Source organism: Lepidochelys kempii, chromosome 4 (genome assembly GCF_965140265.1).
Source record: "Lepidochelys kempii isolate rLepKem1 chromosome 4, rLepKem1.hap2, whole genome shotgun sequence".
NCBI lineage: Eukaryota > Metazoa > Chordata > Testudines > Cheloniidae > Lepidochelys > Lepidochelys kempii.
The window spans coordinates 57,127,372-57,155,236 of NC_133259.1; the positions used below are offsets into that span (position 1 = coordinate 57,127,372).

Consider the following 27,865-nt stretch of genomic DNA (forward strand, 5'->3'; position numbering starts at 1 on the left):
CAACAAACAAAGCAGGGGTCATAAAGACAACAGTCTCATTCAATACAGAAACATGATTCATTCTCTGAATACTATCCATCCTGTGCACCAAATGAGGGAGAGGCCTGTGGAAAAAAACGCATGTGATTGTCACAGGTGTGGCCACCCTTTGGTGCCCCTCTGCTCACATGGCTCAGCCTCTGGCTGGGTACCACAGAGTTCAATCCCCTTCTGTGGTAACTAATGTCGAGACAAATACAAGTTCTTCTGTTCCACTTTGTTTCCTCTTCAGCTTGCTCTGTGGGCTCAGGTCCCAACCCCTTCTGGACTATCTTTAAGCCTCTCCACGTTGGGACAGAGCATTGTCTCCCAGCTACTTCCCTCCGCTTTTTCCAGACCTACTTCAGCACCTTTCTGTCCAGTTGCTCTCTGTGGTTCTCCTCTAATCCCCATTCCTATTCAGGAATACTGGCCCCAGAGCCACCTCCCTGGAGCCTGGCCTTTTTTCCAAGGCTCACCTATGGGAGATGGGACCACTATAGGAGTTAGCTCCACTCCTGTAGCTCTCTTTTCCTCTCCTGGGCTTCCTCCCTTTTGAACTCCTACTCCCAAGATAGGTGAGGCAGGGGATGGCTAACTTATAGGACTGACTAGCCCCAGGCCTCCTGGCACTTATGGTTGTCTATACAGCCTGCAGCAGTGAGCCTCCGATCCCAGGTCAACAGATTCAGGTTCACGGGGCTCATGCTACCTCACAAAAAATAGCTGTGTAGATACTGCAGCTCAGACTGGAGCTCAGGGTCTGAAGCCTAGAGAATGGGGGTGGGCTTCAGAGCCCGAGCTCCAGCACAAGCTGCAATGTCTACACATCAATTTTTACCATAGTAGCATGAGCCCTGAGCGCCCAAATCTGTCAACCCAGACTCAGAGCCTCACTGACACTGGCTGTGTAGTTGTACAACCCTAATGGCCAGGCCACTCTGTTACAGTGATCATGTAATTAAAGACTATATCGTAATGCACAAGGGTTGCACAGGTAATCTTGCTTCTTATATATCCTAAATTTTGAGTGTTTGACTTTGCAACCATAATGATTTTCTTTCAATATAGCCTTTTGTACATTTCTTCATGAGTTTAGAAATCACAAGTTAAAAAGACCTTCCATTATGTGAAGTCATATTGATCCCATATTAGTACAGACCTCTATCACATAAGTAGCTACTAGAAAATAACAGACTACTATTGCTATAAGAAAAGGAGTACTTGTGGCATCTTAGAGACTAACAAATTTATTTGAGCATAAGCTTTTGTGAGCTACAGCTCACTTCATTGGATGCTGTAGCTCACGAAAGCTTATGCTCAAATAAATTTGTTAGTCTCTAATGTGCCACAAGTACTTATTTTCTTTTTGCGGATACAGACTAACACAGCTGCTACTCTGAAACCTACTATTGCTATGTGAACAATGGTGTATGAGACATGCACTTTGCCAGTGGATTTCACTGTTATTTACTGACAGAACAGGAATTTTGTGACTCAGGAATCCTATGTTCAATTCCAGGCTCTGGAGGCAGGGGGGAGAGTGTTCTCCAGTGGTTAGAGACCCTTCTGCTCCTACCTCCCACTATTCTCCAGCCCCTGTCCCTCTCCACTCCATCTATGCCCATCCTCCCACCCACCAGTTCCTTCTTCTGTCCCCTAATCACTCCTGCCCCCTCTGTTCCTGCCTCTATCCTTGCTCCTCAGCATTTGAGTCAGGATGCTTTCTGTTTCTCTTCCATGTTGCCTGGGCACAAGCAGAAGGATCATTATAGGAGGGGCAGTTACCCTGCTCTCAGTACCAATGTCTGGTGTCACTGTGGCCCCAGCAGCCATGAGGAACCATTACACGGAAAGTCTTCCTCTGCCCCTGTGGAGCTGTGGAATGGAACATGCTCACTCTATGGGGATGATGCATGTACAGTCTGGTCAGTATACAGAAGCTCCGTGGGGAGGGATCATGCTCAGTGTAGCCAGAATCTTTGGAGAATTCAGCTGTAAATTCTAACAAGCCTTACATGAGCATGCACAGACTACGGTTTTTCCAATGTTCATATTGCTGCCAAATTTTGGGTGGGTTTTTACAGATGGCAGAAACCACAACCCTTGTACCAGGACAACACCCCTACTGCAAAGCATGGAAGACCTAGTGCTTCTCAAGTAAATAGTTGTTAGGTTTTTTCCCCTTTAAACGTGGACCAAATTTTCCCCAATCTTGTTCTAGGAAATAGCTGGAGAGTTTTTGCTGAAACTTTCCAAAAAAATATTTAGACTGAGGCAGACATTTGACATGGAAAGACAAGAGTCTTATAATGGAAAAAGTGTTAGGCAACCTTAACCATAAGTCTCATTACCAGTTCTCCCTATAATTAATTGAAAGGTATTTGCAGGAGAAGTATTTATTTAGCTTCTGTACACATCATAAATATATAGCCACAAATGTACACATCAAATATACAGCCACAAATACTTCACACTCTGCAATAAAATGAAATTATATGAATAATTCAAGTTTTATATTAACCACAGTAAAATGGAAGAAACCAAATATAATATAGCTCTTGTTAACAGTCATCTACATATATGCAGAAATCTGCCTTATTTTATCATATCTATGGAACAATGAAAAAAACAGTGAATATATTTTAATTACATACCATTTGCTACTGTAGCTGTATCATGCTTGTTCAGTAAACATTTACTTAGAAATCTTCAAAACACAGAATTATAGAAATGTAGGGTTGCAAGGGATCTCAAGAAGTCATCTAATGCTTAGGCAGGAACAAGTAAACCTAGACCATCCCCGATGGCTGTTTCTCTAATCTGTTCTTAAAAAGCACCAGTGACAGGGATTCCACAACCTCTCTTGGAAGCCCATTCCAGCGCCTATCATTATAATGAGAAAGCTTTTCCTAAAATCTAACCTAAATATCCCTTGCTGCAGATTTTGCATATTATTTCTTGTCCTACCTTCAGTGGATATGGAGAACAATTGTTCACAGACCTCTTTATAACAGCCCTTAATTCATTTGAATACTTATCAGGTCTTATCAGTCTTCTTTTCTCAATACTAAAAATGCCCGGCTTTTTCAACCTTTCCTAAGTCATGTTTTCTAAACCTTTTATCATTTTTGCTGCTCTCCTCTGCACTCTTTCCAATTTGCCCACTTCTTTCTTAAAGCATTGTACCCCAAAGTGGACATAATACTCTAGCTGAGGCTCACTGAGTAGAGTGGAACAATTACTTCACGTCTTACATACGCCAGGATCACAGAAGCATAGAACCATAGGGTTAGAAGGGTCTGCAGGGTCATCTAGTGTAACCCCCTGCCAAGATGCAGGATTTCTTGTATCTAAGAGAGATGGCTATCCAGCCTCTTTTCGAATGATATTTGCCTATTTTGTAACTCCATGATATTGTTAGTTCATATTCAATTTGTGATCCACTATAACCCTCAAATCCTTTTCTGTAGTATTACTGCCCAGCCAGTTATTTCCCACATGTGAAAAAGAAATTCACATGTTGCTAAGAGATCTATGCAAATAGTTTCCAAAGGGTAATTTGAAAAATTATTTTCAAAGGTTCTCTAATGCAGCTAACTGTGAATAAAAAACAAGTCAAACATAATACTTACTAACCATTTATCTAATTAAACCATCCCACACAAAAAAACAAAAAAGACATTGCTTTGCAGTTTGTTCTGTGAAACTTAGCCTAGCCAACTGCTAGCATATGTTGGGTGGGATCCTGGAGCTTGCATATCCATCCATTTTAGATAGGTACAGCAACATCTGCTACCTTAATTGTTCTACTGGAGCAAGAGGTTCTGGCCTTGAGCGCCTGGTGTTCCATTTTGCTTTCAGGATTACAGTAAATTCAAAGGAATCTTTCTACCCTTTCCCTCCTCACAGATGGGCAGGTTAGCCCTTTCTTCCCTTTTCTGTAACCCATCCTGGTTTTTTTTTCCTTCCCAATATAAGCTAAATGCAAGTCATAAAATGCAAGTATTTACTTCTACCTCTGTTTTCTACACAGTTCCACTCAGAAACCCTAAAGAACCTTCAGGTCTCTCTACACATGGTCTTAATTTTGGACCACAGCGTCACTCACCAGGTGAACAAATGAGACTCTGGAAGTCTAATTTCCAATAATACTAGCCTGCTCACTCACTTGCTTTTGAAACTGGAGCATAATGGGATGAAATTTATGCTTGTTATTTATCTCCAACACAGTACCCTCATTTACCTTAGTTGATAAGACCTGATTACTGACAGCCGCACTGATACAACCCTCCTGGTAAAAACACAGTTGAGACATATATACCCAACTGTCAAGTTAATGTGGTCCAACCATTTAGCACAAAGGATTTGGAGGTGAACTAATGTAGTGAACAGATAACCAAGAATGGAGAAGTCACATGTTAATTCAGAGGCAAGACACCATATGCACAAGGATTTCCTATTATGACCTCTTTTGACCTGAGCAGCCAATCAAAACTCCAGGGTCCAGCAGGCTGTTCCAGTTAAGAGGAGAAATTGGAGTCTGGTACGTTTGATGAAATCTTATTTACAAGGAATGTACAAAGTCGTGCTTCTCTGAATGCAGAAGGGACCAACAACAAAAGGAACAGTTTTTTCGCTTATAGGCCGAAGCTTTGTTCAGCCAGCATCCTGACCCTGATGTCTCTCCAGGCTTCTCCACAGTCACATTATGCTTACAGGCCACTGCTTGGCTTTCTTGTTCTGGCCCCGAGTCTCTCTCACTCTGTGTGTTCTGCCTTCCCCTCTCTTACCCAACTAACACACAAAGTCCAAAACTCCAAGGCAGGTTCACCATGCCTTTTGTCTTGGATGGGGATTTGTGATTAACTTATGCTGACAGTTATGTTAACTGAAGGGTGTGTCCACACACCCAATCTCAAAGAGGTTTGTGATCAGTGTAGTCACCAGTACCTCTCAGCATAATATGTTATTCTGGCCTGTTTTATGCCAATGACAGGTACAGCTACAAAACAAGCTTCAGTACACCTTTGATACTGACTTGGCTTGAGGCTTGACTGGGTTGTACCGGAAATGGATCACCTCAGCTAAAATCAAAGTCGATGGTATGTGACAGGGTCAGGCCAGATGGCTACAGGAGAGTAATAGAAGGCAGATATATTAGCCCTAGGTAAAGTAGGTCCCTTTTCCCTGGGTAAAGTAACAGGGAAGGTTCCAGAACAATCAGGAACCTTCTGGAGACAATTAAGATAGACAGGCTGATTGGAACACCTGCAGCCAATCAAGAAGCTGCTAGAATCAATTAAGGCAGGCTAATCAGGAGCTCACTTCAGTTTGTGGTGCACATGTGAGGAGCTGGGAGCAAGAGGCGCGAGGAGCTGAGAGTGAGAATGAGAATGGATACTGTTGGAGGACTTAGGAGTACAAGCATTATGAGACACCAGGAGGAAGGTCCTATGGTGAGGATAAAGAAGGTGTTGGGAGGAGGTCATGGGGAAGTAGCCCAGGGAGTTGTAGCTGTCACACAACTGTTCCAGGAGGAGCTCTAGACATTCCACAGGGCCCTGGGCTGGAACCCCAAGTAGAGGGCAGGCCTGGGTTCCCCTCAAACCTCCCAACTCCTGGTCAGACACAGGAGAAGTTGACCTGGACTGTGGGTTCACGGAAACAGCCAAACTGAGGGCTGTCGTGAATCTCCAAGGTGAGCAAATCTGCCACTAAGCGCAAGACCCACTAACGTAGAGGAGGAACTTTGTCACAAGTATTTGTGGAGGTAATCTTTCCATAAATGTCCTTGGTGCTTTGATGGTATAATCAAAGGTAAGTCAGGCCTTTTGTAAGCACTCCTGTTCTGAACAGCCCATTAGACTGTGGGATAAATGAGGAAAGTGGTAAAGCTTTTAAAACACAATGAAGTTTGTGTATACCCAGCAATCAACCCACTATCCTGTACCAATGGAAGATGGAGCCATATCAGTATTCTATTTCTGTGGGATACTTGATAATATCCCTGCATAGTACTTTGCATGGGACTACAATTCTATTTAGGATTGGACACACATTAATAATGGGGTAATCCAGGAAACTGAATGCTATGAATATCAGAACAGTTATAGATGTTACAAGGAATAACTGTCCTCTGCTCTTCACCAGCTGGTTACAGTCAGTAATGTTATATTAAGGGTTTCATTTAGTTGGTTTTACCTTAATTAGTTTGTGGCCTTTTAAGCCCTCTCTAACTTGAAGCTCTGGCTGGCCTCAGTGGTACTTGCCCTCCACAACATTAGTAACTTTGAATTGCTAACAGGACAAACATTGTATTTGCTGTCATCACTCCATTTAGAAACATTGCTTCACAGTTTCCATTATGATGAGACTGTGTGTCTAGCAGCATCTGGGCAAAGGTTTCAATTAGTTACAACACTTTTATATTTGAAATAGTATTAGGGGCTTTGATTTTCTGTCAGAGGGACTTTCACATGACTGTCAGGAACCTCTGAGGGGAAAGAAGATAAAGGATTATATAGGATTTTATTCAAAGGTCCATCTAAAATTTAAGATTCTTAGCTGTGTTGATTTGTAATTATCTGACTCTCAGTCCTTGCTTGCTTTGAGTCTTACGATAAACAGAAGTACTGGGATATTTAGTCTTTGTATTAACAGAGTATTAACAAAAAAATGGTTTTGATTTAAGAGGAGATAGAAGAAAACATGGCTGAAAGGGGGAAAAACACAAGAAGCAAATGGGGAGGAAGGTGCAGAAGGCCAGAACTTTTAGTTTTCATTAAGAGTTTTCAATGACGTTCCCCGCCATGTATTTTAAAACTTAAACTTCACAATCAAGACAACCTATAACTTAAAAGCCTTCCAGCTAAAGATGCTATCACTTCAAATTGTTAAAAGTTAAATGCTTGAACATTCTAATTGTCTACCTTTTACATTTCATTCTAGCTAGAGAGTGAATCTTAACTATTCAGTTTCCCTTCTGTTTCTGGTTAATTTTGTTTATGGGTCTCATATACTTGCACAATACTATTTTTGGTTTTTCAGACTGCAGAGAAATAGTTAAGCAATTTTAAAAAAATTAATACATTTTCATTCATATTAGGTCTTCTAAAATCCTTTAAAAACCTAAGTCTTGACCTAAAGCTTGTTGACAGTTTCTTTTTAATTTAAAATACCAATGTAATAAATATTGCCAATACACACCTTAACACACACATTGTGTGAAACACTTTCATTACTCTAACGGCCAAAAAGGAACAGGCTCTGTACATGAAGTGAGAATGGTTCAGATTTAAAATACTATTTCAAACCACCATAAATGGATCCTTTATCTGGGAGTGTGGGGAAAAGGGGTCAAACGCTGATGGAATGTGAATGGTCCAAAAGTTTAAGCTTTAAACCATCTGGTTTAGACAATATAACTATGTTATTGTAATAGTCTCCTACATCAAACTATTTAACTGCCTTAAACATTTTATTCAGACATAGGTAGCATGATATGTAGCCATAACTATAGCAACCAGAATTGCTTTACAAACCCTATATTCAAAATCTGTAAACACTTTTGAAGTGTAGTTATTTGCATGAGGATGGGAACAGCCACTTATTAAATATATATTAAATCCACTTCATGGGCTCTTTAAAATGGGAAGTTGCTAATACTGAGTATCAGAACTACTGATAATTGCATTAAAATTAAAGCTCAGATTCTTGTCAGTAGAATGTATTTTGTTTTTGGTGGAAATGTTATTTCACACTTCCACTGGCTAGGATCTTCATTGTGAGCAGGTGTTCAGCTGTACTTATGAATTTCTGCACAAAGGTACAGGAAGAAGAATTACCTACATAAAACTGTACAATTCTGTACAATTAGATTTCAGTAATTGTCCCTAAATTTAAAAGAAATGAATTTAAAAGATCACTAAGATCCAGTTTTCAAGTGTTAGAATCAACAGCCAAGCAGGATGGGAACTCTCTGTATATCTCACAAAGAAGCTGAGATTTAATGTGGGCAGATCATGGGCTAAGGTTATTGTTACTAGAAAGTACCATCAGCAGCCTTGATTACCATCTTCTGGCATGCATGTGGGAAATGGATGTAAACTACTTTGTTTAGAATATGAATACACACACACATGATACATCTGTGGTCTACCACAGTGCTTTACTATAAATGCAATTTATCATGGTACTTTTAACAGTTACATCTACACGCTGCCCAATAAGCAGCCTCTGGCTACTTCTAGTCTTCCAAACCTTGAGTTGCTCCAAACAGCTATGATTTAAAAACAATCTGCCTGAGAAATGTTCCTCCCTCCATGTCATAAATATAAAGGGAAGGGTAAACTCCTTTAAATTCCTCCTGGCCAGAGGAAAAACCCTTTCAACTGTAAAGGGTTAAGAAGCTAAGATAACCTGGCTGGCACCTGACTAAAATGACCAATGAGGAGACAAGATACTTTCAAAGCTGGGAAAGGGAGGGGGGGCGGGGGGGGAGGAGAGAAATAAAGGTTCTCTCTGTCTGTGTGATGCTTTTGCCGGGACCAAAGCAGGAATGCAGGTCAGAACTCCTGTAAAGAGTTAGTAAGCAATCTAGTTAGATTCTGTTTTGTTTAAATGGCTGATAAAATAAGTTGTGCTGAATAGAATGTATATTCCTGTTTTTGTGTCTTTTTGTAACTTAAGGTTTTGCCTAGAGGGATTCTCTATGTTTTGAATCTGATTACCCTGTAAGGTATTTACCGTCCTGATTTTACAGAGGTGATGCTTTTACTTTTTCTTTAATTAAAATTCTTCTTTTAAGAACCTGATTGTTTTTAAGATCCAAGGCTTTGGGTCTGTGTTCACTTTATCAAGCCTTCCCCAGGAAAGGGGGTGTAGTGCTTGGGGGGATATTTTGTGGGGGAGACGTTTCCAAGTGGGCACTTCCCTGTTCTGTGTGTAACACTTTGGTGGTGGCAGCATTTAACCTAAGCTGGTAAGAATAAGCTTAGGGGGTCTTTCATGCCATCTCACTGAAAATACGGAATTTCTCTGAAAAATTAGTTTGGACCAATGCCCAGTAATGTTCAGCCCTGCAACTGGTTTAACTCCTGTATCCTGTAACTAAAAGAAAGCCAGGATCTCACTCCCCCTCCTCACCTCCACCCCACACACAAAGGTTTATTGCTAGCCTGACAAATCACAAGATATTGGACTACAGAAGGTATGTAAATGCTATTTTTAGAGGTTTATAAAGTGAATTAAGTTTCCATTTTTCTCTCTTGAATGCCTCTGCAGTTGGACTCAAGTTACTAGGAAACCTGACATCACAGGTATAAAGATATGACAAACGACGACATTTTAGAAACAGTAATTTTGGAAAATTTCTGTAAAGTATGTACCAGGGATAATGGTATGGTATGAATATTTTAGTGGCACTTATCTGGGATGATTGAGTAACTCTCCAATAGCTTGTCATGCATGATTAATGTGGCCAGCCTAAATTTATGACAATAAAATCTTTATAGCACATTGTCATATATAATCTCTGTTATGTTATATTATAATTATATTATATAACCTCTACAATCTAGCATATTGTTTTTTGTATTATTTTAATTGGTCTCCCTAAAGAAGAGACTCTTAATACTCAATGTCGGAGACAGAATATCTGACCAGACGGTCCCTTGGACTGTGGTAGCCAATTTCTATATGGAGTCCACTGACTTTTAGAGTGACAGAGACCATCTTCTGCACTACATTTTTTCACCACCTTGAAAAAATTATTAACAACTCTACTGGAGCCTTTACTGACCCCTGATCACACCCAGTACCACTGCTTGGCCCTCTGAAAGTGTTCATTGTGGCACCCCTATTAATTCCACTCAGGAAATATCCAGTATCATTAGGGTGAAACAGGATCCTCTCGTATATCTGTTTACCTCTACCCCAATACATTAATTCAGATTAAAAGCTTTATTTTCTGGTAGCGATAAGAGGTTTTCACCACTTGACTCTGTCTCTGCATATGTTTGTCTTCCATGAAACAGCCACTGATTGTGCTGGGGATCAAAGAGAAAGAATCTTGGGACAACCTGTCCAAAACAAGGGACAAACAGACCTCTCCTGGATAAAAAGAGCAGCTCTGAACACCTGACCCTGCACAACCAATCTAGGGCTATTAAAACAATCCCCTTGAAATCCCCAATCACTCTTGATGATCTCTTCACTTGCTTTGTATTTTTGGAGGAGTAGTTATAGACTTTTAAGAGAAGTCCCTAAAACTCTCTTCTGTGCTTTTTCTCATGTCATAATCTCTGTGCATGAGCCAAAGAACACAGAAGCTGCCGATAAACAGACGACATTCTGGTTCTGAAACACCTTGGAAATTAATGCTTGGTCTCACTGCGTCTGTTCTGCATTGTCTGGATGCTGGCTTTGTGCCCATCTTGAATCTTAAGAGAATATCCCTGTGAGAGAAGATTAGGGAACTTTCTTTAGGTATGCCTGAATCATGGAGAGTATGATAAATTAAAAATAGGCATAGAGTTCCTAGACTACTCAGCCTGACTGCCATTGCTTATAGCATTATGAACACACTGGGGAGAAAGGATGGACAACAAGAAGATGGAAGAGAGAACATTTTGTACTGGCACAGGCAATTACCAGGTCCACCAGTCTTAAGTCTTCAAGAGAGGTTGAAGCAATAGTGGAAGCTTGAATCTTCATCCTGAATTTCAGTTTGTACCTGTTCAGCCTCATGAGGCCTAAGACCCTCCACAACCCATTATACATATTTCTGATAAGCAAATGAAATAGAGCCCTGAGCAATTTTAGCTTTCAGGGACAGGCTCGATTGCCCCATCCTTTGCAGATGAAGTTCTGTGATCCTTAATTTTGTATTCATTGCCCAGGTACTGTGTTAAGAGGTTCTAAGATACAGTGTCTTAACATGAACTATGCTTTTCTTACTCTAATTTTTATTTCTGAGTTCTCCCTGCTATGCCGCCATGTAAATTAATTTGATTTTCAAAAACAGCCTCCATAAGCATTGGTAATAGCCTGGATGAATCAAACTTCATTATGCTTAAGTAACGTAACATCTGGAAGGAGACTGCATTTAGTTGTAAGATCAGACTATCTATGCTCATGATAATTTGATTACAATGAAGTTGATAAAAAAAATGTATCTGTTCCTTCACACAGCCAAGTCTTGGTAGAACAAGATAAGATTTCTAAGTGAATAACAGCTTTTTCATACCATATTCCATGTTTTCAATGCAGTCTTGAACAGATCAGGCACTTTAGGGCTACAGGAGCCACATTAGTATAGTTTTAGGGTGGAGTTCAATCTCTAATTCTGAGGGAGTTAACTCCCTCTTCCATCCAGTGAGTCACAGAGAGGGCATGGAATATAAGTGCACAAGTGCGTGTAATGAGGCTGCCAAATAAAGGGTGAACTTTAGAGAGGAAAGTTGGCAAGGTTGAAAGTTTTAAAAATAATATGCACACATATATTGCTTATGTATTTATTTTACATAGTATTTTGTTAGGAGATGGAAAGTATTCAAACAAGATAATCTACTTCATGTGACCAACTGTTAAAACACACACACTGATGTTTATTTAGCAGCGATTTGTACCTCAGAAAGCAGAAGAGCTGAAAAACCCTTAAACTGAATTAAGGAGTTTAAGGATTCTAAAATTCCAGCTAGCAAGTAGCTTAACATTTGGGAGAATGTTCGTATACACCACAGAGCTGCTGAGTGTTATAGGAAATCTAACTACAGCTGAACAGGGTACCCAGGCCCCAGTAGCATTAAGTCAGCTGACCACACGGTCATAAGCAGCATTTGCAGTTGAAGAGTGTTAATTAGCTAGGAAAATTCAAACAAGATTAAATGCACAGAAGGAAGCAAATAGGAAAAGATACAACTACTGGTAGAAAAAATACTTTACAGTTTTGTGACAACTTTCTTTAATAAGCCTTTCATATAAAAATAACACTTTCAAAAAAAGAAAATTGTATTGCAGTAAATAGATAAAGCTCCTCAATGGTTGCCAAATGCATCTGGACCAGAAGTGACAATATGCTGGATCAAAACCTCTCAATCTAACACCACATTTAACAAACAGCTGCATATTTCATCCCTAATGAAGCCCTGGAAAGGAGAGTTCACTTTATTCTGGATGCAGGTATCATAGCAGATCTCACAAAGCAACAGAGGTGCATCATCTAAGGATCTTTTTCACATTAAGAATCCTATTAGAAGGAAAACACTAAAAGGTAATTGAATTTCCCTCAGTTATCTTCATCTCTGTCAGCTCCTGCTACAATAACTTACTCTCAAGAGCAGAGATAACTCAATTCTGTCCAGCAAGCATATGTTATGAATCTCCAAAGCAAACTTGTCTAAATCATTCTGGTCTTCTATCAAGGTTGGCTGTGGATATGAACTCTGACAGAAAGCAAACAAATTTATTTTTATCTTTTCAATAATTCACTTCCTCATGCTTTGATGGAAGAATCTAAAGACATATATATTTCCACTAATTCTGGAATTATAAAGACCAGTTGAAAATGTTGCATCTGCAAACTATGCTATTAAAAATTGCTTAATTAACCATATTATTTTTAACAAAATTGATGGCAAAGTCTTGCCATAGCACTGTTTAACGTTTCTACAGATTTGCATGAACTAAACTGTCCTTTCATGTTTTATTTCCAAAGTTTGTTTCAAAATGGTTTTGATGTTTACACTTTCACATTCAAAGAAAGTAAATCTTATTTATACAGATTAATGTCAACAGAAAAAAATCCTATTCTTGTTTAGCTTTATTCCTTGTTTCAGTTCTTTTTTTATGTCTCAAAGTGATTTTTAAGAGTACAAAATATATTGATCAAGTAAAACAGCAAATGACGTTTATAAAAATATACTTAATCACTTTGGATAGGGATGTCTGCTTTGTATATTTTTTAAAATTACACATCTGTATTACAAAACTCTACTCTAACATCAAAGATGGTAAGAAGAAAAGCATTCCCAAAAATGTAATGAGAATACAATTGAAAAAAAAATGAAATCCTTTAGATCTGATTATTATTTACTGTTAAAATTTAAATGTATTAACAGCAGTTACTGTTAAGACTTTAGTGGATAATAATAGACATCATATTCTTGGGACCTTAAATTCCTATTATAAACAATCAGTGAAGTAAGGGTTATAAACACCTCAGAACTTCTTCAATGCGACAAACAATACCCTCTGCATTTAAAAAAGCCTTGTTCTTAAGATATATGCATTTGCCTTCTCAATCATACTACTGTCATGCTCGCCTTTCCCTTCTCCTGCCCCACTCAGTTTTAATCTCCTCCTGCTCGTCTCACCTTAATTGTAAGCCTCTTTGGGGCAGGGAATCCATCTTTATCTGCATTATGAAGCACTATGCATGTCTGTGGCCCTATGTATGTACTCATCCCAAGAAGTTCTAATATAAGTTGACACTTTTTTTCTTATTTTAAATTGTCATATCCTGTGTCACCCTTGCGGCCTCACGTTGAGAATTCAACATTCCAACAGTGGAAGGGATGAGGTCCCCCCTGGAGCTCATCAATGAACACTCCTTAATTGATCTCAGAAGTTTGTTGAGAGGCTCTATGGCAATTACCTTCCCCATGTTCTGAGACCAAATACACTTCACTCTAGCAAGACTCTGCACGTAAAGACCTGTTTATCTAACCTAAATCATTACAATGGCCCAGGGGAGCATTATAAGCTACCAAGAATATAGCATAAAGGAGTCATAGCAGGGGTTAGGACATCTCCCCAGGTCCATATCCCCACTGCACAATGAAGTGTATGATCACTAGCTCTGCGAACTAGCCAGTTTAAGAGAGGCCATGTTAGCTGGCAGTCCTGCAGGTATGTGTTATCTGTACACAGTTGATATATACACTTTGGTTAGCCAGGAGTTTCAGTTAACTGGTGTTAGGCAAACAAGGGATGTACTGTTGATTAGATTGAACTGTATCCCCCCATTTCTTTTCTTTGTTATCCTTCCACATAATACCATCCCACAAAATGATCCAGTTCTAGCTTATATAGAGCTATCCTTATAAGAGCCTGGGCGTGGCTCCCACCACAAATGGGCAACAATGATCACTACCTTAATAGAGAGTTGCTTAAAGAAGATATTAAAACACTTCTTTCCTAGACAAGTGGGACCCAGGGATTCAAATTCAGATCTCTTCTGTTGTCATTAAACTGCCTGGCCAGTACCAGTCATGTTTTTTTATTTATCATTCAAGTAATTTAATGTACCTGCCTTGTTCAGGTCAAAGCAATCTATGCTTAAACTATTTAGCTATCCATGAAGGCTTTCTGCTTTTTACAGTGACTTGTCTTCATGGCTCATGTACCAAAAAAGCCTCATTAAAGAGGGAAATAAGTACTGCCTACAACTGTCCAAATGTTTTTTTTAGATTGAAAACACCAAATCAGGTACAGTAAGATATTAAATACAATAACACTATAAATACGCAATATATGTATTAAAGCCAGTTATTTTAGTCAGAACATATGATCCTAAATGACCCTTTCCTGTACAAATTACCACAAACACTCATACACACATTATAAACAAGGTAAATGTTAATTATTTGTTTTGCATAAACAGGTAAGATTACCAAGATTTCTGCTGGGAACATCTATTTTTTAAGCAAGCATTCTTTCGGGGCAACTGACAGTTTTCATATTATGAGGTCACTAAATATTTTGGGAAGCTAACAGCAGCCTGTTTCATTGTGAGACAGGGGAAAATAATTAATCAACTGAAAAATTAAGAGGCTCTATCATTCCTCTGAGTGGATTTTGTTATCAGTACCGAGAGAGTTTCTGTTGCCCTAGGCAAAATGAAGATATACACACCATTGACAGTTCAGTCAAACTTTTCCTATCACCAGCAACCAGACTCTGTCTCAGATACCTCAAGCTAAATGATACACATTTTGGCTATACGATGGTCTACCTTAGCCCCATCACAAAAGTCAGAGTTCATGAAATAAACTACCCTTGACTTTAGCAAGACCATAATCCTCCACACATTAATGTAGGAGTAAACTTTCAATTCTTAGATCCTTATACTAGTTATACTCCTAATATTTTCACTCACAAAGATAACTCACATTAACACACGGAAGACGTTGTTCCAAATAAAAGGACGCTGAAAATTGATAGTTTGCCAACACAACCAATACTTATACCAATGGCAAGAGAACTTCAGGATACTCTAAAGGGATGTTAAATAAAATAAATCATCCTCGTGCTGCGGTCTCTTAGCCAGGTTCTGCACATACTGCAGTATAATGCGCAAGATGTTTACATTGCTCACAACAGCAGCGGTGAGGTGAGCAGGCTCCATGCATGCCATATTATGGCGTCTGCATGGGTAACCCAGAAAAAAAGGCGCCAAATGATTGTCTGCAGTTGCTTTCACAGAGGGAGGGGCGACTGACGACAGGTACCCAAAACCACCCGTGACAATGTTTTTGCCCCATCAGGCATTGGGAGCTTAAGCCAGAATTCCAATGGACAGCAGAGATTGCAGGAACTGTGGGATAGCTTCCTACAGTGCACCGCTCCGAGAGTCGATGCTAGCCACAGTAGTGAGGACGCATTCCACCAACTTAATGCGCTTAGTGGGGACATACACAATCGACTGTATAAAATCGATTTCTAAAAATCAACTTCTATAAAATCGACCTAATTTCGTAGTGTAGACATACCCTTAGAGTAAGCCTCTGTCACCTTGAGAAAACAATAAACCCAAATCTTCAATTTGGGGGTCTCCAACATACTGAAGCAGCACAATACTTAGCATGTTGAGTCCCCAGAAGAAAATGCTCCCAAGCTGTGAATGTCACCAGAATGGTTTCTAATTTATTTTAATGTAACATCAAAAGTAAAACATTAAGAATAGGGTCAAAATACTTTTTTTGTCCTTCTTCTGACAGATGGAGCTATAATGCTTAAACTACCCAATGCAAAACATAGCATTTATTTATTTATTTATTTATTTATTTATTTAAAGCTGTACATTTGAGATGGAATTAAGTTGATTCACAGTGAAAGGTGTGATGTCATACTTTTGGGTGTGATAACATGTCCTATTCCCAGGAAACTACATTTGCAATAACACAATGTGGCAACATAAAGGAGTATGACAGTTGGGTGTCAAGTACTACATAGTCTTTATTCAAACTGGACCTGCAAATAGATAAGACCCCACATTACTGTTCAGAATATCTAGTTAGTTAAAAGTATTTCTAAATACTTTATTTCTACAAATCTGGTCACTGTCATTTAGTGCACTGAAGACCTTTGCATGCCAGGATGCTGCAAAGAAATGCAATCCTTCACTTCAAAGTGTCAGCTTGATATAAAAATTCTATAATAAAGCAGCTTTAATTTTAAAAATTAACCTTGGAAATTATATAGAGAGTATAGCTATATAATTAGGATAAACTCCCCTTCTCCCAACCCAAAAAAGGTGCATGTTGTGTATGTAGATTACCAGTTACCATAAATACCTGCCAGATGTACCAAGACACAAAAAAATGAAATTTGAAACAAGTGAAGAAGATTCACAAATATCTTTCTTGGGCTCCTTGACGCTCACTGAATTAAGGCTATTCTGCTTGGCTTCCAATTCCTTTCGTTATTTCCCTTGTTACAAAAGAACATCCTTTATTACATTTCATGCTTAGCTACATGAATAGAGCAAAGGGTGGTGAATACTTATGATTGTGAATCATCAGAACTACCAAATTTAGCTTTCTGCCAAAAGAAAAACAAAATATCAAAATTACCAGAAGAAAGCCAAACAGGCAAGCTTTGCATATTACTTTAGCCAAGATACTGTTCTTATTAACATTAAGGTTGGTATTTCAGCATGACCCATAAAGTAAAACAGTCACAGTTTATTACAGCTAAACTATGTTCTATAAATTGGTACTGAAGAAGAATTCAAACTGTGAGGAAGTCTACGTTTTACGCATGAGAAAACATAACTGAACAGAAAAGGGCAACAAATTTTACAGCAGCTAGAAATACTAGATTTAATTACTGAAGGGAAATCATGCAGAGAAGTTAGCTGCCTAACATGATTTATAAGAAATGCAAAATTTGAATGTGAAATTCTCAGTTAATCAACAGAAACCCAGTAATAATCAGACCGCTAGTTTTTGCAGTTCCATCTATGATGCAGACTACCATCAAGTTCATGAGAGCAAAAAATAGAAAAAAGTTACAATGGCACTCAACATTTTTAAAGGACTAAAACCAGTAAAAGCACGGGGCTGGGGGGAGAAGGCTTGGCAGGGGGTGGGGAGAGGTGCAGTATTTTAAAGGGCAGCAGTTTGCATCCCTGATACAATGATTGGCCAGTCAAAGATTGTCACTGTATTGCTCAGACTGACTGAATGAAAAACACCAGAGATTAGTGTTTTAGATATCTGAGGGTTGTATTACACTACTACTCAGACCATGCACACCCTCACAATCTGCAATATTTTGACAAAAATATTATGAATGGTTTTATAAAGTGCCCCGTTCTGATCCCATGGTTCCCCACATAGATATCTTCTAGCCATGAAAGATCTGTTGTTGGAGGAATGATGAACTAAGATATTGTATGCTGACCATTTGAGTGGAAATGTGGTGGCATGGAATTTTGTCAAATGTGGTAGTGTCACACAACTGACCTAAATGAATGCTAAAAACAGAAACCTGTACACCGCTAGGGTTTAATACTGCCTCCCTGCTTACAGCCCTTGGGTACATAGTTATTTAGATTTATAGAAAAATAAAAAGGGTCCAGTAGCTGTGGCAATAAGTTATAAAACAAAGCAAAATTAGACAGTGGAACACAAAACTTGCCCAATACCAAATCTGATTACCCTCCAAAGCCCAACCCTGCAACAGCCTGCACAAATAAATGTTCTGAGACAGAACACAAATCACCAGATTTTCAAGGTTACTTACACAAGGAGGACTGGATGGAAGCATGTAACTAACAGTTAAAGCGCAGGAGTGAGAAACAGGAAACCTGGGCAATATTCCCAGCTCTGACAATTACTCAGCGTGAAATTTTCAAAAAATGCCTACATGACCTTTGAGCACAGCGCGCATTGCCATTCAGTGCCACTTGTGGTCCTAAGCCACACATGTGATTATAATATTTCTACTATCACTGTATAAACTGGGCAATCACACCCTCTGTGCTTCAGTTTCCCTATCTGCCATGGGCACTGGAACAATTTTTATAGCAGGGTTGCTGATGATGGAAATCATGTGTTTTATTACTACTTCAAGCCCGAGCACCGGCACCACTTCCATCTGTAAAATGAGGATAATGATAATGATAATATCACCTCACTGTTCATGTCTGAGGCTTAATTAAACTGTAAGATGTGTGTATGTTCCACTCCCTCTGTGCACCCCTATGCAGATCTACATAGCCATAGATATATCTTCTCAGAGCACAAAGGAATATTGTTGGTGAAGGAGGAGGACCAGAAAGAGCACAGGAAAATGGGCTGGTCTCTGTTGACTTTTTACAGCCAAAGAAAGCCTTATCCCACACACCCATCTCTATTGTCTTCCTTTTCCTTATGTCTCCTTCACAACTCCCATTTGCCTAGGAGCAGACCCAGACGAGGCCAAAGCATCCCTTTATATGGCCAAGAGGAAATGATCCCAGTCACCAAAGAGAGGAATGACTCCTGGATTCTTTAGCTTCTCCTGATCCTGAGGGCAAAATTGTTCACATGCCTCATTCTATAACCTCTGTCACTACTCCTTTCTGCAGCATTCACTTGCTGCTTCGTCGGCAAAGAAATTCTTTCTGTATTTGTAATGGAGAAAGGATCACATACTAGGATCCCAATCCCTCTAAACATCTGGAACTTGACATCTACAGAGATGATACATGCTCCATTACACTCCACCTCTGAATAATAGAATGGTAGGACTGGAAGGGACCTTCAGAGGTCATCCAGTCCAGGCCCTTATCAGGACTAAGTATTATCTAGACCATCCCTGACAGGTGTTTGTCTAACCTGCTCTTAAAAATCTCCAATGATGGAGATTTCAAAACCTCCCTAGGCAATTTATTCCAGGGCTTCACCACCCTGACAGTTAGAGAAAACTTCCTAAGGTCCAACCTAGACCACCCTTGCTGCAATTTAAGCCTATTGCTTCTTGTCGTATCCTCAGAAGCTTAGGAGAAAAAAAATTTCTCCCTCCTCCTTGTAATAACCTTTTATGGACTGGAAAACTTATCACGTCCCATCTCAGACTTCTCTTCTCCAACTAAACAACCCCAGTGTTTTCAATCTTCCCTCATAGGTCATGTTTTCTAGATCTTTAATCATTTTTGTTGCTCTTCTCTGGACTTTCTCCAGTTTGTCCACATCTTTCCTGAAATATGGTGCCCAGAATTGGACATAATACTCTAGCTGAGGCCTAATCAGCATGGAGTAGAGCGGAAGAATGACTTCTGATGTCTAGCTTACAACACTCCTGTTAATACATCCCAGAATGATGTTTGCTTTTTTTGCAACAGTGTTACACATTGACTCATATTTACCTTGTGATCCACTATGACCCCAGATCTCTTTCTGCAATACTCCTTCCTAGGCAGTCATTTCCCATTTTGTATGTGTGCAGCTGATTGTTCCTTTCTACTTGGAATTTTGCATTTTTCCTTGTTGAATTTCATTCTGTTTACTTCAGACCATTTCTCCAGTTTGTCCAGATCATCTTGAATTTTAATCCTACCCTCCAAAGTACTTGCAACCCCTCCCAGATTGGTATCACCTGCAAACTTTATAAGTGTACTCTCTATGCTATTATCTACATCATTGATGAAGACATTGAACAAAACCGGACCCAGAACTGATCCCTACGGGATCCCACTTGATATGCCCTTGCAGCTTGACTGTGAACTACTGATCACTACTCTCTGGGAACAGTTTTCCAACCAGTTGTGCACCCACCTTAAAGGAGCTCCATTTAGGTTGTATTTCCCTAGTTTGTTTATGAGAAGATCATGCAAGACAGTATCAAAAGCCTTATTAAAGTCAAAATACACCACATCTATCGCTTCCCCACATCCACAAGGTTTGTTACCCTGTCATATAAAGCTATTATGTTGGTTTGACACAGTTTGTTCTTGACAAATCCATGCTGTTACTTATCAACTTATTATCTTCTATGTGTTTTCAAATTGATTGTTTAATTATTTCCGACATTATTGGACTCATGCAGCAGAACAATATCTCCTCTCTTACCCTGGTGTCTGTGCTTTCCCCTCTGCTTCTGCTCCTTGCCTGGCCTCTTCTCGCGGTTGCCTCCAGTGACTATCTAATACTATATACTTTATTTAATTATCAATCTCCTCTCACAATCCTTCTCTTTCCTTCCTCAAGACACCAAACCCTCCAGGAATCAGACCACAAAGTTTTAAATGGTGGGAGTGAAATTTTGGCTTCTACTGAAATTGGAAGCCTTCATTTTTTAAAATGAAACCTTCTATTTCTGAAAATAATTCCACAGAAAATTCTGTCTTGGTTCCAGGATAGAGAAATCTGATGACCTTCAGAGCACATTGCAATGCCCATCTCTTTTTCCTGGCTTTGGGAAGGTAAAGATTTACGAGTGAGGAGTGGTAGGAACATAGCAGAAAGCCTTAAAAGCTGTTTTTGTGGTGGCCTATTGATGACTAAAGGTTATTGTAAGTTGTTTCAGAAGCACTAAGAATAAAAGTAGGAATGTTCCTTCTATTGTTTATCCATCTAAATAAATAAAAAAATGACAGCAAATCCTTTCAAAGTTGTCAACATTTTGTGAATTGCTCTCCCTCATTATGATACACTGGACATTCTTCCCCATTTAGGTTTGCCGCTATCTCTCAGTCCTGACCAGAAACAGTTGCCCTATTCCAGTGCTAAACATTTTCTGAACAGACTGCCATTCACACCAAATTCTGTGGCAGTTTTGTGATAAGTGACTACAGTGGAATCTTGCCAAACAATTTCACTTGTGATTAAAACCAGGCTTGAGTCTATCTTTCTTCAAGGGAAATACTGTTGGACTAACCTACTTTGCCACAACATTCCTTAGTCTTTCCATTTCTTGGAGTTTTTATTATACACATCTGCTCATTTTCCTGGTCTGTTAAAGCAATAGCACAGTGCACTACACACACAAAAAGTCTGAAGATCAATCCATGACACAAACGTGACAAGCCATTCTGGGATTTCTGAACTTTGATGGATGTTCTAAGAGGAGTGCATTTGTGTGTGGCTAGTTATTTCTCCTCCACAGAAAGCTTACAAAGCTGATTGAAGTGTGCCACATAATTCATTTACGTTTGATGTTAAATCTGGCATTTAAGTGTTACGGAATTCCAAAAGTTCTAATAGCTGTATTATTTTTATGCATATACAGAAATGATCCTATAAAGTTAGATTTTTCTAACACATCTTTCAGCAGCAGATGCACTGAAACAAAATTAACCCTGATAAACAAAACAAGACAGCTTTAATGTAATTCCTGGTTAAGTTCAAGATGATATGAGTTAAACCCCTCGAGCCATCATACTGAGATAGCACAGATTCAAAGCAACATCAACTAAGTGTCAGCCAACTGCTGTCCTAGAGAGATCAGGCATAAGCTATACTAAAAATAAAGTTCTTGCTCAGCATACGTTCCTGACAGACACCATAAAAAAGGTGTTTTGTGACAGAAATAATGTTAATGGTGATGTTGCCATTGAATCAGTGTATTCATTCATATCCCATATTTGCATGACAAGGCCCAATGCTTTTCACATAGCTTTCCCCACACCCTCACTCTTTTCTTACAGTATGCAGCTGGAGAAAAAAGGGAGCTGTTCTTCTAATCAATGACACCATGTCATGCATGGAGCTTCTGCATAAATCCAGATCATAAAATGTCAAGCATGTCCCACTCCAATGATTATCAGGCACTGAACTAAAAAGATGCAGTTTTCATCTCCACAGGACTGTCGCCAAACCCTGGATTGCCTTGATGTAATAAATGAAACATGCCTACTATTTCACCACCACAGAATGGTCCTATAGATATCTTACATCATCTTTGTTTGCAGGAGGAGGTATCTAGGCCTAGATGAAGTGCAGATATGTTACTAAACAACGCACAGCTTGAATCTTGGGTCCAACACAGATGACCTTCAGACATAAGCACGGTCTAAAATAAATATGCTTTCATCTTTGGGAGTATTTTATTTAAATAAAGATTTAAGAGACAAACAGCTTAGAAATACATTAAACACAAGCATGCCTTCATACACTTAATGTTTCACTTTAACAACAAAACCACAAGCAATATGGTATTCCAGAAAAAAGACTAAGTTCCCTTTAAGCAGAACTGAAACTATATATGAGATATCACAAGTTTTGGGTTTGGTTTTTTTTTGTTTGTTTGTTTTTTTAAACAATGGCATAATTAACAGAGTTCTTTCGTATGTGGTTTTTTTAAGCAGTGCAGCTCCAAAACTGCAGATTTGGTTAAATAGGAGTTACAAATAAGATTTGCATTTTTTGTTATAGTTCTATGAATATATATGTTTATATTTTATTTTAAAATTCTCCTGGAGTGACAAAAATAGCAATGCAACAAAACTGTATTGAGCCACATGAAAAAGTGAAATTGTTTAAAAATGATCCCAGATGAGTTAAATAAGCAAACCATATAATTTGCTGATGTAAGTTAACACTGGTAAGGAATTTTTTAACTGTGAATTTTATCTTGATTTATGACCTTTTATTAAAATAGTTTTGATGCTACAAAGCTTCATCAACACAAAACACTACACTATTATTTACTTGATGTAAGTGACTAAAGTATTGGTATGCTAGAGACTCCCTTTTTGCCCACCTTCCTCCTCCCAAAAAACAATATTATTTGTAGATTCTGCAAGATGCTGAGCACTCCTGCAGGTTTCTGAGCATTCTGTACTTCCACTGAAGTCAGTGGGACTTGAGGTCACGTAATACCTCCCAAACATCTTGCAGGATTGAACTGCCTTAGCATTTGCTGGCACACAAGGTTTTTTACTTCTTACCTCAAATTCAGCATGTCTGTGAATATCCTCTGCTCTCTGTCTACTTAGGATAAATTCTGCTTCATTTGCCACTCTTACTAAATGATCCTTCATTGTTTGGCTCAGCAATCTGTTGACATAAAATATTTAAAGATTAACCAGTGCTTATGAATTCCAAAAACTAGTATCTGAAGAGGCTATTTATATACAAAATGTTTGAGCTTTGTTCCAAAATACCAACCTTATTTTAACAAAAAAATTGAACAAAATTATTTTGTAAACAACTGATCTGCAGTTTTCTGGCAGCCTACTGAAAACGTGTTTCAAAAAGTTATCAACATGAGGTACTGGAAAACACTCCAATCACAATACAAAGTGCAAGTTTGTTTGGCTTCAAATATACATATGTACAATGTAAGAAAACATCCCCGTATGCATATGCACATACTAAATGACACGGCAAATATTAAGAATGGTAATCAACACCTGACACAAACATTGTCGTAGGATCACACTGGTCCATAAATAAAGAGTAGGATAGTGCACCTGTGACTCACCAGCTGACCCCAACTGGGCTTAAGAGAGGGCATCTGCAACATATAAATGGCAGAGCCTGACAACAAACAAAGTCAGAAAAAGAGCTGGTGAGACCTCTCTACATGAGAGATCAGTAGCTCAGAACTGCTGGAGAGCAGGAGATTGTAGCTGGTCCATAAAGGAAGCTATAGGTGGTTGCAGGTACACGTGCTGCTCTGCTACCCTCAGCCTGACCCAAGCCAGAGGAATGAGGGCCAGAAGGCAGCAGAGATAGTTACCTGCTGACTTCTAATCCAAAGGGCTGAAGGCAAGGGAGCAGCAAAGGGTTTACCTGATGACACCTCCATGCTGGAGTAAGAAGGCCAGAGAGGGCTGAGGGACAACTGAAAGAGGGATGCTCTCCTGCTTAGAATGAAGTCCCAGCAGAAAGGCTGTGGTTGTTCCTGCTGAAAAGAGTAAGGCTGCACTCCACCTAGAAGGGCTGGGGTAGCTGCCCTTGCAGAAGGACAGGAAAGGACCGGTAAAGAGCCCAGATGTGACAGAAAACACCAGAGTGTGATATGCAATTTGCCAATGAAGTAGAGATCATGGGATTTTAAGAACTACATGTAATGAAGTATGACAAATGGACAGTATTTTTGGGACTCTTGTTACAGACTATTTGCCCTATGTTTTTTGTAACAACCAGCCCCAACAAGAGTTATTATTCAGGCAAGAAATTGTGTGTGGAGTTACTGGGCACTATGAAGGAGAGAAACTGAGGCAGGCAAGCCCATTGCAGCCTGCTGCTTCAGGGGGCTGTAACGACAAACATCCAAATACGTCCGTTTACCTATACACACCCAACGTAATTAATACATGAAAAATAAAGTAATTATAAAATGCACTGTTCTTCCCTCATCTATAAATAGGACCCTACCAAATACACAGCCATGAAAAACGCATTATAGAGACATTGAAGGTTATTTGGGGTGGGGGTGGGGGTCATGGTATTACCACCCTTACTTCCGCATTGCCTTCAGAGTTGGGCGGCTGGAGAGCAGCAGCTGTTGACCAGGCACCCAGCTCTGAAGGCAGCACCCCATCAGCGGCAGAGCAGAAGTAAGGGTGGCGATATCATACCACAGCACCCTTACTTCTGCACTGCTGCCTTGAGAGCTGGGTGACCAGAGAGTGGTGGCTGCTGACCAAGGGTCCAGCTCTGCAGGCAGCAAAGCTGAAGTAAAGGTGGCAATACCATACCACGCCATCCTTACTTCTGCACTGCTGCTGGCAGCAGCTCTGCCTTCAGAGCTGGGATCCAGCCAGCAGCCCCCACACTCTGGCCTCCCAGCTCTGAAGATAGCACCGCCACCACCAGCAGCACAGAAGTAAGGGTAGCAGTACAGAAACCCCCCTACAGTAACCTTGCAAACCCCCCCCCACTCACACACCCCTCCTTTTTGGGGTACGACCCATACAATTACAAAACCATGAAAATTCAGATTTAAATAACTGAAATCATAAAATTTATGATTTTAAAAATCCTATGACCGTGAACTTGACCAAAATGGACTGTGACTTTGGTAGTGCTCTATCTATAAAGAATGTCTATAAAATGGAAGCTTTACATTAAATTATAAGTAACATTTTAAGGATTACAAAACATCCTCAGACTCATGAACTAAACGCTAAGACATATAGCTGTTCTAGTTTACACAGCAAATAAAGCTGTAATTCAATCTAGCATTTCTGAGGCCTTCATAAACTTTAAGAGCACAGCTTCAGAGCAGTTTATGAATGGTAGCAAAGCTCATGGTTGAATTACAGCCCAATTACGCAGTGAGTTCATATATTGTTACTAAAAACATTCATACAGATTCTGTTTTTAAATTAGTTAAGAGGAATTTATCAAGTTAAAATTAGCTATACAATGATGTACAATGGGGCAGGAGATATAAATTCTTTCAAGCATGCACCATACGAACCAGCAGAGAATATAGGTGAATTGTGTCAAAAATACAGTACACTATGATAAATGTATTTTGTGACATTTTGTGTTTACAATATAGAAAACATCAATGCAATATCACACATGTAAGACAAAAGGTGCCTTTGTGAGAGATAAAATAACTTATTCAAGTTCACATTCTATCTAAACTCTAACTCACTATCCCCTTCTGAATATACAAAACTTGCATACGTATTTCTAGGCATTTGGCTTGCTCACATTCTGTGAGCAAAGCAATGGTCTCAGAAGTGTTCCTCATACTCATCAATACATATAAGGCTATAGGGGTGGGGCACTGATCAAACAGACTGGAGCAACTAAAGTTACTTTCCCTAGCCTTAATGCCATCAGAATGAATAGGAGAAGAAAGAAGGAGAAACATCTTGGTCTTTCAACAGCCAAGAAAGAGAAGCTGATATATTCTTAAAAAAAAAACAAAAAACAAGTTGATGTATCCATGCTTATTTGGCACTGGCTGCCTCTTCTGTCTCCTTCTAATTGTTCTCCTGTTGTTGAGGATCTCTCTCTGCAACTCCAGAAACTGGGACAGCCTTTCCTCATATCTCTGCTTCTGCCTCATCAAATCTGTATGCTCAGCTAAAAAAAAATCTTCTTTGCCTATTTTGGTTAATGCCCTTGGGCCAGGGGAGAAGATGAAAGAAACTTGGAGCAGGCAAAGACCTGGGAAGGGGTTCTCTGCACCCATCATGTGAATGATCTGAGAGAAAGACACCAGGATCCCACTGGGGCAAACTCTCAGATGAAGAGGGCTGAGAAGCCCTGGAAGAAGAGCTCTAAAGATGGTGAAGTCCCGGAGACAAGACCATAAGGAGCAATGAGCCTGTCTGGGTTGCTTTGAATTGTTCAAAATCACTGTTGCCATGTTAAATAAAAAAAAACCCGAGGGAAAAAAAATTGAAAATGTGAAGCTGTTTGGAGCATGGTTTCACCTTCCCAGATGGGGTATAGTGAGGATTCCTTACATATATATCCCAGCTGGGAAGGCGAGACCTATATTTCAATTTCTCTTACCTTCTCTTGTTTTTTAATATCAATTTTACTCCAATAAGTGACTGTAAAAAGAGCTTTTTATACAACCGATCTGCCACTGTGTGAATTCTTCTGCTTATATTAATGACAAAAATTAAGTTTTCACCACTTTTTAATCCCAATAACATTGCAGAGCCAATACACCCATAGCTATGTAATGCACATTTTATCCCTTTTAATGCTTCAAAAGAATTAACAAAATTCCAATTCCAAGGCAATGAGGTTACAGAGGTGTAAAAGTGAGCACATAATTTTGCCCTGCTATTGAAAATGCATAAACAGTTCTGTTCATGCTTTAGAAGGAATAAACATACACCCTATTTTGACAATGGTGCTACAAAAGTATAACAACTAACTGGTGACAGAATTTGAGCCCTCTTCCTCCGAATCTTTATTATTCATTATGCAATAGCCAGAAGTAATTCATCTGGACTTTTAGATCAAAGGTGGAAGTCTGTAGGATTTGCTGTTGGAAAGATATGATCAAGCTGCTGGTCACAGTGGTATCTTTGCAAGTTTGCTCCAGAGGTCACTGCAGCACAAACAGAACACTATGATGCAATTTTTAATTATTTTTCAGAGTAAACTCACACTTTATTTTCAAACAAGAACATTACATTCTGAAGTTATTTGGTATATTGGATTAAGCTGTATAAAGCACAAAAACATTTTCATTGTATATATATTTTTATAATATCCAAAAACAGCTTCAGGTTCTAGTGTTTGTCATATCCAAATCTCCCCATTCCAAGTCAAATAACCTTTGTTACTGTACTGAAGAACACTGGAGAGTTAAAACTGGAATCTCAGGAAAATATGCTGCTTGATCTTAAGAAGTCTGATTATACTGAAATGTTCTGGGCAGGTGAAGCCTAGTTCTTCTGGTGAGAAATGGGGTTGGTAGTAATCTAGAACTACATGGCACTCAAAGCAAAAGGCAACATTATTATAGATTTTCTCAGCCGTTGTATGCTCAACAATATTTTGAGGCTTTTTTGCATTACTCAAAAACTTGAGTTGCCCTCTCCTTCCTCCTTTACATGCATGTCTTCCCCTCCCCCCTCACCCCACACACATACAGTTCTTGAGCTTCTACAGGCTCTATTCCACAGGGCAAGAAAGTGAGAGGTGTC

General features: G+C 39.3%; 1 protein-coding gene across 3 annotated transcripts in view; it reads right to left on the reverse strand.

Annotated features, from left to right (window-relative positions):
* LRBA (LPS responsive beige-like anchor protein) overlaps window positions 1-27,865 on the reverse strand; it is a 559,255-nt gene that overhangs the window by 335,628 nt on the left and 195,762 nt on the right. For all 3 annotated transcript variants that reach the window (XM_073341330.1, XM_073341331.1, XM_073341329.1), the window contains exon 36: window positions 23,177-23,285. In XM_073341330.1, coding sequence (XP_073197431.1) covers window positions 23,177-23,285 — 109 coding nt within the window. The remainder of the gene's footprint in view (window positions 1-23,176; window positions 23,286-27,865) is intronic.